Source organism: Dendrobium catenatum, unplaced genomic scaffold (assembly GCF_001605985.2).
Source record: "Dendrobium catenatum unplaced genomic scaffold, ASM160598v2 fragScaff_scaffold_1125, whole genome shotgun sequence".
Taxonomy (NCBI): Eukaryota; Viridiplantae; Streptophyta; class Magnoliopsida; order Asparagales; family Orchidaceae; genus Dendrobium; species Dendrobium catenatum.
Window position 1 is genome coordinate 1,673,228 of NW_021319587.1, and position 11,458 is coordinate 1,684,685.

General features: G+C 31.3%; 1 protein-coding gene across 1 annotated transcript; it reads left to right on the plus strand.

Annotated features, from left to right (window-relative positions):
• Window positions 1-4,453: 4,453 nt before the first annotated feature.
• LOC110095600 (cytochrome P450 CYP749A22-like) lies at window positions 4,454-7,653 on the plus strand. The gene is made up of 5 exons (XM_028698708.1): window positions 4,454-4,742; window positions 4,828-5,051; window positions 5,832-6,064; window positions 6,233-6,533; window positions 7,204-7,653. The coding sequence occupies exons 1-5, from the start codon at window positions 4,454-4,456 to the stop codon at window positions 7,651-7,653; spliced, it is 1,497 nt and encodes a 498-aa protein (XP_028554541.1).
• Window positions 7,654-11,458: the final 3,805 nt, after the last annotated feature.

Consider the following 11,458-nt stretch of genomic DNA (forward strand, 5'->3'; position numbering starts at 1 on the left):
TGATGAGGAGTTTAGATTAGTATATTAGTAGGAATGACAAGACTAGTCCAATTTACATTTATTTGAAAGATCAATCTTGTTATATGTTCTTAGTTATGTGTCAAGAGCTATGACTAAAATATGTACTTTTAGGTTCCTAGTTTAAATTGGATTTTGATCCAAAATTTACTTCATCATGTGTGAAAAAGATACTATCATTAGAACTCCTAATAACAAAATATATATTGATGTATATATATTTTTTCTCTATTATGATTATTTTTCTCTTATATTGTTTAAAAATATTAATTTTATCAGGTGTAGAAATTGGATTTCGTCATGACTCATGAATGAAATTGGTTTGAATTCAAACTTTGTTTAATTATTAGTTTGAACTAAGATTCATTTGCTAAGAGGTACGTGTAATATAACGGTTATGATGATAACAATAACGTGTGATGGGAGGAGTAATGGATGGATTTTGCTGGGGAAGCCATTGCGGCGGAGTAAGCGGTGTACCTAATCATATCGTGGATGATTATATAAGTCTCTAGATAAAAAAAAATTATATTTAAAATATTTAAAGCTACCGAGTCTTTATTGGGCCATTGGTTAGGCTATTCCCAATTTTATTTTATCTTTTCCTTGGGCTTGGGTATTAGCTCTTATAGCTGACTTTTTTGTCTTGATTATCATCATCTAGATGACCTGCTATATCAATAGACCTCAATATTCTACCCCTTTTTATTTATATTACATCATCATATTTGAGATCCATTCTGAGTTTTGTATTCTGAATGAATCTAACCTCCAATAGATTTTGAACTTCTTCATGAATGGGTTGGCTAGCATAGTCGCCAATAGCCAAATTTTCTATTTTATTGGTCTTTCCTTTTTTCAATGTTCAGCTCATGGAAAGCGACATTGATATATACACCTCATATTTCATTGACCAACCATACCGATACCATCAAATTCTCCCGAAGAGTTGATACCAACTTGCACTTCTCTCTTCATCAAGAAGGTGTGATTTGTATGATTTAGAAGGTGTGATTTGTATTATCTTCATAGATTGACACATCTTTAAATGTTTTGAAAGTCTGAAAATTCTATTAAAATTCATGCTGAATTTAGTAGTGTTTTTGAAACTATATCAATCTAAATCAATATAACCACTCTATAACCTAAACATTACAAAAACTGAACATATAAAAAAATAAAGCAACTTGATATATTTTACTAATGAGCGCTTAAACATTGTTATCTTCAAATGTCAAGCATCCCATTATAAAAATCCCTTAGAGCTAATAAATTATGATAAGCCATCCATATGGATGTCTTCTGCATACTTCTGATTATCAATGGAACCTGACGTGTTATTAAATTCATCAAATATACAAAGTGTTACATATCTTCCTTTTATTGTTTTAACATTTATGATGTAGGTTTTTGTAAGAGTTTCTTTATGGTAAAGATATAAATTTCTCCTCAAATACAACCAGCTTAAAGAGCTCGATCACCAAACTCTGCAAATCAACATGCCAAATTGTGTAATTCAGTGAATGCTTCGCTTAGTAACATTTTGGTCTCTTAAGTCTTAAAAAAATAATCCAAGGGGGGACTATTTTGATTCCTCTTTAAGGAGTTGAGGGGTCAAAATAATCATTTAATATAGCTGATGATTATTTTGATCTTTTATAAATAGTCAATGTATCATTTTGATTCTTTTCTTTTACTTGTATTTATTTTCTCATTATCAAATAACAAATGCATAAAAGTTATTGGCCTAACAAATTATCTCAACTCGAAGATCACACCTGTTTGTCCAAGATACTATCCTAGCAGATAATTCTTCTCACAAAGAGAACTCGCCAATGATATTCGCCATCTTATAAGAACTTGCCAATAGTTCTAACCTAGTGGACAACTAGTGGCTTGACCTCTTGCTACAAGAGTGATTATCCTAACATAACAAATGCATTTTTGGTAGCACATGGTCCGCTCCTATAACTAGAGGGTCTTGTGGGATAGTGTTATATGATCTCATACTATCAATTCAGTCCCCCTAAGATTTTTTGATAGTGCCTCGTTCTAGAATCCTCAAACATGCAAAGAGATCCTTTAATCGACAATTCTTTGTTTTTTCTTCACGTATAATATTGAATCCAACATCTTCGAACAACTAAGGCTTTGTTTGGGACGCTTTCTTACAACTTCTTAAAGCTGCATTCTCGTATAAAAATTTAAAATTTTGCAGTAAGAAAGTCATTCCAAACCAAGCCCAAGTCAGATGCAAAAAACATCTGAAGAAGATGATTCAGAAAATAATGGAACATCGCCATCCACAAATTGCTATCAACTTAGTGCTTCATTCCAAAATGCAATTTTATATTTTAATTTGAAGTGGAGATTGAAAGTTTAAATTAGCATCTAACTTAATCAATGAATTTAAATTTCCTCCAACTTAAAAATTATATATTATAAGATTTTTTTAGTAGCGTTTAAAATGGGAACAACTTGTTAAATTTTAATCACTGATAGAATTAAAAAAAAAAATAAAAAGGGTTTTTTGTACGATGTCAATAAAAGCAATTTCAGTGGTTTGTTTGTAATAACCTTATTTTTGAAGAAGTTCGACAAAGAAATTGTCTGCCTCGCAACACAACAATGGTGACAATGGAGAGGTGGAGGTGATGTTTTTTTATTGATTCTTAAAATATTTTTTTAGTATAAAATTTTTAATTTATATACTAAAAAGTTACTTAAAAAAAAAAAAAATCATCCCAAATAAAGCTCAGGCTTTGTTTGGGACAGCTTTAGACCGCAGCTTTTTTACTAATTTAAGGAATTTGTGAACTAAAAAGTCATTTAAAAAAGTAGTAAAAAAGCTATTCCAAATGAAATCTTAATCATAAATTGATGCATTGTAATCTCTCTCTATCTCCTTGCATGACAAACGCTAAGAAAATAATTAATCCTCTCCGTTTCTCACACTCTCTCCACTTGACAACCATCAAACATTAAGAAAATAATTAATTTCAGAGATTATTAAATGTATGGGGAGTGATGTGAACTTTATTTTGTAATATTTGAAAAAAAATGTGTAATATGCCAAAATATGCATATACTTTTAGAAGACTAGCTTTAAAATCTTTATCAAAATCATAAATATCTCCACATTATTATTGATTAACATTAATTAGAGAAAGACTTACCTAAGAAAATCAAAATAATAAATAAATTCTATTTTGAATGAAAAATTATGAACTTATAATAAGAATGAAAAAACTCGAAGTTTAAAAATGAGCAAAGTATGAACTTATAATAAGAGTTTTGAACATCATTTGCATACTAAAAATTAAACCATAAAAGCATATTAGATATGATATTTATTGCAGGGGCGGATCCGAGTACAATACTTGGATAAAGAAAGTTGATTAAGAAGAGAATGACTTCATTAATGCTAAGTGGTTAAGATTCTCACCTAAGATATAAGAGGGGAAATTCAATTATAAGGTGTTATAGCTATTATGATTATATTCTATTATATCAAATTTATAGTCTCTGTTGTGATATGTTGTCGTTATATTACACTATACTCTATCAAAGTTATAGTATGCTGTGTTATGATTATTGTGATTACACTTTGCAGTGTCATAGTTATAATCAAATGTGTTATAATTGTTGTGATTATAATTTATTGTGTTATAGTTTGTTTTGTTATGGTATATATGTTCAAATCATATTCAAACATTATTAGAACAAGATTTGAATATTATTCTTATGTGGTTAGAATGAGGTTTGAATATTGCTTAATATATACCCCCACACACATACACTATATTCATTTATTACTTACTATTTTCCTACGTTTATATTGAAAATTAATTTGAAATTAAAATTTTCTACTAATTATTAAAATATTTAAACTAATCTTAAATTTAATTATTCTACTGATTTATCTCATTTTAAATATTTTAAGTTCGAATAAAACAATTTAGAAAAATCTCTACAAATTATAATTTAATTTACATTAAATTAAATTAAATTTAAAATCATCTCATTATTAAAATATAGTAATAAAATTACTTTATCCTACTAAATTAAACCCAAAGAGTAAAAATCTCTTAAAAAATACTATCAAGCCAACTTATAGATCTTGAGCTTCGGCTCAAGAATGAAGATCATATCTATGAAAAGTACATTAATAATGAAATCAATAAAATATAGACACACACAATAAGGACAATTTTTGTGAGCCTTTTATATTAGTTTCATATAAAATTCTCGTGAAAAACTTAGATAAGTACATTGATTTCTCCGCAAACATAACAGAGGCAAGGGAGAGAAAAAAATAGATTCGTTAAAATCAAGATGCTTTTCTTTTCTATCCATACAACTTAATGCATATATAACACCCGTCAGAGATGAAGAAATATCATATCATCAACTCTACAAGCTTATTTACTGATCCATGGAAGAACAGAGGAGCTTCTCTTTCTTTCCTCTTCTAAGCCTTCTCATACTCTCCTATTTAACAGTAAAAGTCCTTGGATTTCTCAAGAAATCATGGTGGGATCCTATCAGAATAACAAAAATGATGGAGGCTCAAGGAATCAGGGGCCCTGCTTACAAGTTCTTCCATGGAAGCACAGCAGAAGCTTCCAAGTTGTTGGTGGACTCCATGGCTAAATCCGTGGAGCTTTCACATGACATCTTACCCAAAGTTCAACCTCACATACATTCTTGGATCAAACAATATGGTAAGTATCATCATGTTGTCTATAAAAAGGGCATAATCAGTTCATAAATATCATCTGCAACGTTACTGTTAATTTATTAAAATAGGGAGGAATGTTCTAACATGGCACGGGCTGAGGCCGACGCTGGTGATCGGAGAAGCCGAGCTAGTTAAGGAGATACTGAATGATAAGAATGGAGTTTACCCAAAAGGTGAAACGCCGAAGTTCTTCAAGAAGTTACTAGGAGATGGTGTGGCGATGGCCAAAGGCGAGAAATGGGCAAGGCAGAGAAAGTTGACTGCTCAGGCCTTTCGTGCAGATTGCCTTAAGGTAAGATTCGAATTTGTTGACCGTTAAACTTTCAAACTCTCTTGGAAGGCCTGGATAGGAGGAAACGCTATTTAGATATCTAAACCAATTCTCAAGTTTCTCTTTTTTATTCTCTTCCTCTCTTCTTGTTTCTTGGTTGGGTCTCCACTATATGAAAAATGAGGAATTTATTTATAGTTTTTTGAGAGTGATTTGACCAATAAATAGGAGGAAGACCAATGATAAATTAGCCGTGGTTTGAATGGACGTCCAATATTGAATCCCCTGATTGTCGACCGTTAATTGGGCATTTGAATTTCTTAATGTTATTAGAATTTGGCGATCTTGGGCTTGTTGGGTCCGTCTTGTCAAGCTACTGGATTTGATTATAAGCATGTCACGTTTGAAAATTATTTGTTAATCAAAATTATGATTTGAACCTTCTAAATGTACTTTGAGTCTTTGATTTGGACTTATTTGAGCTCAGATTGGGCCGAATTTGGTGTCATTAAGTTTGTATTTTAGAGACATTCAGTTCGACTATAAGTTTGCTGAAATCGGAGTTTAGATGATCCCGAATTTAATTTTTAAAATTTCACCCTTGATTTTGCCTCGGAATTTGTGCCCGATTAAGATAGTTTTTTTTTATGATATATCAATAATAAAATAATATTACAAGAAAGAATCAAACATCAGAAGCTGGGCTGTATTTATGATTGGTTTTTTGTGTATATGTAGAGAGTCCTTTCTGAAAGTAAATACGGGAAAACATGCCGAAATTAATCTGAATAACTGTTTCAGGGGATGATAACTGGGATTGTTGCTGCAGTGGAGTCTATTCTGACAAAATGGGATGAACTGGATGGCAAGGAGGTGGATTTGTTCAAAGAATTTAGTATTCTGACATCAGAAGTCATTTCAAAGTCCGCATTTGGCTCCAGCTACAGTGAAGGGAAGATCATATTCACCAAAATTGACCAACTGGCTGCAATTGTTGCAAAAAATTCTCAAACAGTCCAGCTTCCTTTTCTCAGGTAAGTGAATAAAATAAAGGAAAAATCATAGTTTTGACCTTGAAAAACATAAAACTCATTGTTTTTTGCTTTGAGTTACAGAAAATTTATGCAAAATCGAGATGACATTGAATCAAGCAGAATTGAGGAAGACATTAGGGAATCCATTTTTAAAATTGTGAAGAAAAGGGAAGAGAGGAAGGAGAAGGGAGAAATTGATGGTTATGGCGATGATCTTCTTGGACTACTAATGAGCGCACATCATGAGATTGATAAGGAAGGAAAAATCACTATGGAGGATGTTATTGATGAATGCAAGACTTTCTATTTTGGAGGACAAGAGACCACAGCTTCTATGTTATCATGGACCTCTCTTCTTCTTGCCAGTAATGAGGATTGGCAAGAAAGAGCAAGACTGGAGGTCATGGAAATATTCGGTGGTCGAAGCCCAACCTCAGAAGACACTGCAAGTATTTCCAAGTTAAAGACGGTGAGGAACTAAATCTCTCATCTTAGGCTTCAGTTGGTTCTCAATTTCTTTATTTATTTATAATTAATGCATTTTTTTATTAAAATTTCATATTTGAAGTCCTAGATTAGAAGTGTAAGTGAGCCGAGCCGGCTCGTGAGCAGAGTCGAGCTGGACTCGATAAATAGCTCGCGAGTCGAGCTTATCAAGCCACAAGCTCGAGCTTGAACTCGAGCTCGTTTATTCGAGCTGGCCAGCTCGAAATGATTTAATTAATTAAATTATGAAGTTTTCAAATAATAATAATAAAAAAATACTATTTGTTTTTCCCAAAAAAAATTGCTGTCCCATGTCATGTTTAAAAAAAAAATCCTATTCTTTTTACTTTTCAAAATACGGGACGAACACGTGCGGCAAAATGAAAAAAATGGACCAGAGAAATGAGAAATGCGCGAGAAATCGAGCGGCAGCCGGCTCCAGCTCGTTTACAATGGGACGAGCTCATCTTTTGAGCTCGAGTTCGAGCTCTCTTTCCAACAGACGAGCCAAACTCAATGGTGCTAACACTCAACTCGACTTGACTTTCATACTGTTATGGAAATTACTGTACTCCTTTTCCTTCCAAAAAACAGAGTAATAACTTTCTTACGTCTACCATATGAATTTCATCATGTTGTTCGTTTTGTTGCAGATGACGATGATCATGAACGAATCCATGAGGCTCTACCCGCCAGTTCTCAACATCATGAGAACAGTTAGCAGAAATTCCATATTAGGAAACAAACTTGTCGTTCCTAAAGGCATGGGGATACACATCTCCCCAACCATCATCCACCAGGATCGTAAGATATGGGGTGATGACGTGCATCTCTTCAAGCCAGAGAGGTTTGCCAATGGCGTGGCGGCGGCCATGGCGGGGAAAGCTGCCGGCGGTGGCAGTGGCACAGCTTTCTTCCCATTCGGAGCGGGACCGAGGTTCTGCATTGGGCAAGGTCTGGCCATGGTTGAGGCCAAGGTGGCTCTCGCCATGATTCTGCAGCGCTATAAGTTGAGGCTTTCTCCATCTTACATCCACTCGCCGATTTATCGCATTACTATACGACCACAACGAGGACTTCAGGTCCTGCTGCAAAAGCTTTAAGTTGAAAAACCCTAAACATAAGGAAGATAATAAGCTCAAGTAGAAATCCCAATTCCTCTTATTGTTAATTGCAAGCAAATTGTATCAAAACTTTTTAATTATACCAAGATTTGGAAAAATTATTCTGTGTGGAAGTTGAATCCCGTCATGATTCCTAAACCTGTGGCTCGGTACTGCACAGTACCGTAGTTCAGTATCGCTGATGTGGCTCATCATGATTGATATACGGATGTAAAGCTGCATTCGACGTCCGCACATAATAATCTCTTCATGATTTGAGGACTTGCATGCACAATAAATTTTCTTATTTTCATTAAAAGAATGCTTTTATTACCCGAAAAAATATTAAAAAAATGATAAAGAGCCACTGAAGATGTTGAAAATATTTTGAATTTTTATCTAAAAAAAAGGAAAATTATGGGAGGTTTATATCGATCTATTCTAAGAAATCATTCAATTTGACGTACTATAGAGGGAGAAATACCCTCTTGATGCATGGGTTTGAATACACGTGCGTGGGGTGGGGATAATGAATAATTATCGTTTATTTAGAAATGAATGGCTCTGATTGGGTTGAACAACTAAAGTTCAATAGTGTGTTTGTTGTTCAACAGGATTTTTAAAGAAATTTTTTAGGATTTTTATTGTGAGCTCTCAAGTCTCAAGTAGATTAAATCTTATGAAATTTTAACCTTAAATACATTAAGTCATTTAGTATTTAGGAAGAATAATTTCATGCAATTATTTTCCAATTTTTATTTTTAAAATTAACATTTTTATTTTTAAAAATTAATATTTTTATAATTATTTAATGCATCAAATAATTTTAGAAAAATCCGAAGCTCTTCGGAAAGCTCAAAAACATCCTAAGAAGCCTTTAACAATTCCTAATTTTATATAAAAATAAAATTAGACAATAAGATATAATCATTGGTTAGGATAGGTAATTCTAGATTGGGATCTATACTTGTTCAAAACTTTTTTGCTTATATTTTATTATGTATATAAATTTTCCTAAACCAAATAAAATGCTAGAACTAAATAGAGGCATTGCAACATGATAAAAAATGTAAAAGATCTAGAACCAAATAAAATCATCACATGATTGATCATTATTTGGAAAGTACCTTTTAAGCTATAATTTCAATATTTTTAACACACAACCCTCTTTAAAGAAATCTAAATATAACATACATCACTAGCCATACATCAAGCACCTACAAGAAAAAATATCTTTATCATTGTATAAGAAAGTATCCAAACACATAAGTGTCAAGCAAGAATATCCAAGTGAGCAAAAGCAATCAAATAAATTGTATGTTGTAATATTCGACAACAAAATATTGATCTAGCTATATCCCCTATATGCTAAGCGGTTAAAGCGTTAAAACCTATTATCATAGCACTTAACTGTGTGTAAAAGATCTTAGAACAATAAGAATCGATCAACTCATATATCTGTGACGAGTTAATATACTAAATTTTCTCAAGGAATTCAATCAAGATAAGATCTATCACCATAATATTTTAATATTTAAAGTTGAATTTTAAAGTCTATTTTAACAGAGTAGAACAAGATTTACAATAAAAACTAAAAGATTTTAAAAGTTTTGGCTATATACATAAACTAGAAAAATTAGGTTAATTTTGAAAATTAATTAAATTATATATTTTATGTTCCTTGTATTCTTGAATAGTTGAATTTGATTTGATTATGATAAAATAATTATTATTATCAAGTGAACCATCACCTACTAATGATAGTCAAATTATCATGACCACATACTAAGTCTAGAAATTAAATAGATTCAAACTACCTAGTCAAGTGTTGACCAACCTCATACAAATATAAATACAATTAATATGAGGAGAGATTGTTGTAAATATTAACCATCAAGCTCAAGATCTAAGTATTCATGAGTGATATAAACAATTGAAAGATATAAATATTATAGAAATTTTAAAAGAACTTCTAATATTCAAAGTACAAGGTAATTTCAAAAAGAGGTGTATGCCTAAAACCAGAAGGGTTTAATCACAAAGTGCGATTGAGCAATATGTTAACTTAATCAAAAGAGCATGATCAAGTAATAACTCAACTTATTAGAATATGTTACGTTTAAGATTTAAAGGGATTCTTATAAAAAAAGCTATTAAGCCAAATAGGTAATAAGTTTAAAAGAGCATGATCTCATTGAAAAGTAAGAGCATAACTAATTTAAGATCAACATAAAGTTAAAAGAGCGTAAATGCATGAGTGCTAGACTTGGTCAAAAGAGTATGATCAAATCTTGGAGATTGATTGGTTAAGAGAGAATGACCAAATATAAGATTTCTTTAGTTAAAGAAAAAAACATGTCTAAAATAAGGGGATTTAGTATAGTCGAAAGAGCATGACTGGACTAAATATAGCCCAATTAAAAAAGCTAATTCAACTAAGGGATGATAATATAGTAAAAAAAGCATAACTGCACTTGTGATGAATTTGGTCAAAATAATATGATCAAATTTAAAATATCTCTGATCAAAAGAGTATGATTAAGGGGTTATAAAAGTATAATCAAAAGTACATCATATGATTATACTGAAAATGGGCCAAGTTAAAAGGGCATAAACAGCTTATGCATATACTTCACAAAAAGATCATTACTAAGTTTGGATGCAAATTTAACTAAAAGAGCATGACATTGATAAGTCTAGATCCAAGTTTAACTAAAAGAGCATGAGTAGTTGAAAGAGTTTTCTAATTAAAATAGTTTTACTGAGAGAAACAATATTATAGTTAAAGTGCAACAACTGAAGAAAACTTATCGATGCAATGATGTTCTGCTTTCACTAATTATTAGGTTTCACATTTGAAAATAAAAGTTGTTGTATCCTTCTTCAATCCGAGCCATCAAAATATACCTTTCAAATCATTATACATTGTCTTGCTTCCTAGGAGAATAGTGTAACCCGAATAATATGCCTCGTGCTGCACTGCTGCATAACTAATCTCAAATCTCTACAATTCAGCCATAATATATTCTTACATAAGATATACAAGAATCAGATACTTGTAATTCAAATTTCTTACCATGTTTTATTTGATCAATAAACTTTAAATACTATGCATCTAACTTCTAGGCATCATGAATCCTTCCTTACAAAGATGGTTGAATTATCATCCAAGCCATAATATAAACATTTAGATTAACAGGCGAAATCACCTCCAACTAAAGTTGTTTCATATCCTGAATTAGATATTCATCAGAACTAAGCTGAGTACATGATAATCTAGAAGGCGTCCTTCTAAAAGCATTTGTTATAATATTAGTCTTATCAAGATGATATTGAATATTTAGATCATAGACTTTAATCAACTCAAGTCATCTCTTCTTTGCCTCATATTTAAGCCATTTTGAGTAAATATATACTTCAAATTTAATGATCAATAAAGATCTCACACCTAATGTCATATAGATAGTATCTATAAATATTTTATGCAAAGACCATAATAATAACACAATTAGTTATTTTTCTCTCTTAGACCCTGAAAATTGAAGGCAAAATAACTGTAAGCTAACACAGCTCAACAGACCATATTTATCGATCTAAATTTTCAAATAATTCATTTATTAAATATGTAGCCGAGTTTTAAATATTTATATTGAATCAATACAATGAACAAAATTGTACTTATAATTATTAGAAATATTATATAACACTGTACACATAGAAAAGTAAATAAACAAGCACTTTGAATATCATAAAAGAAAGTAATTAATTCTCCTACAGTTCTTAGCATCATAAAAAAATATGCATA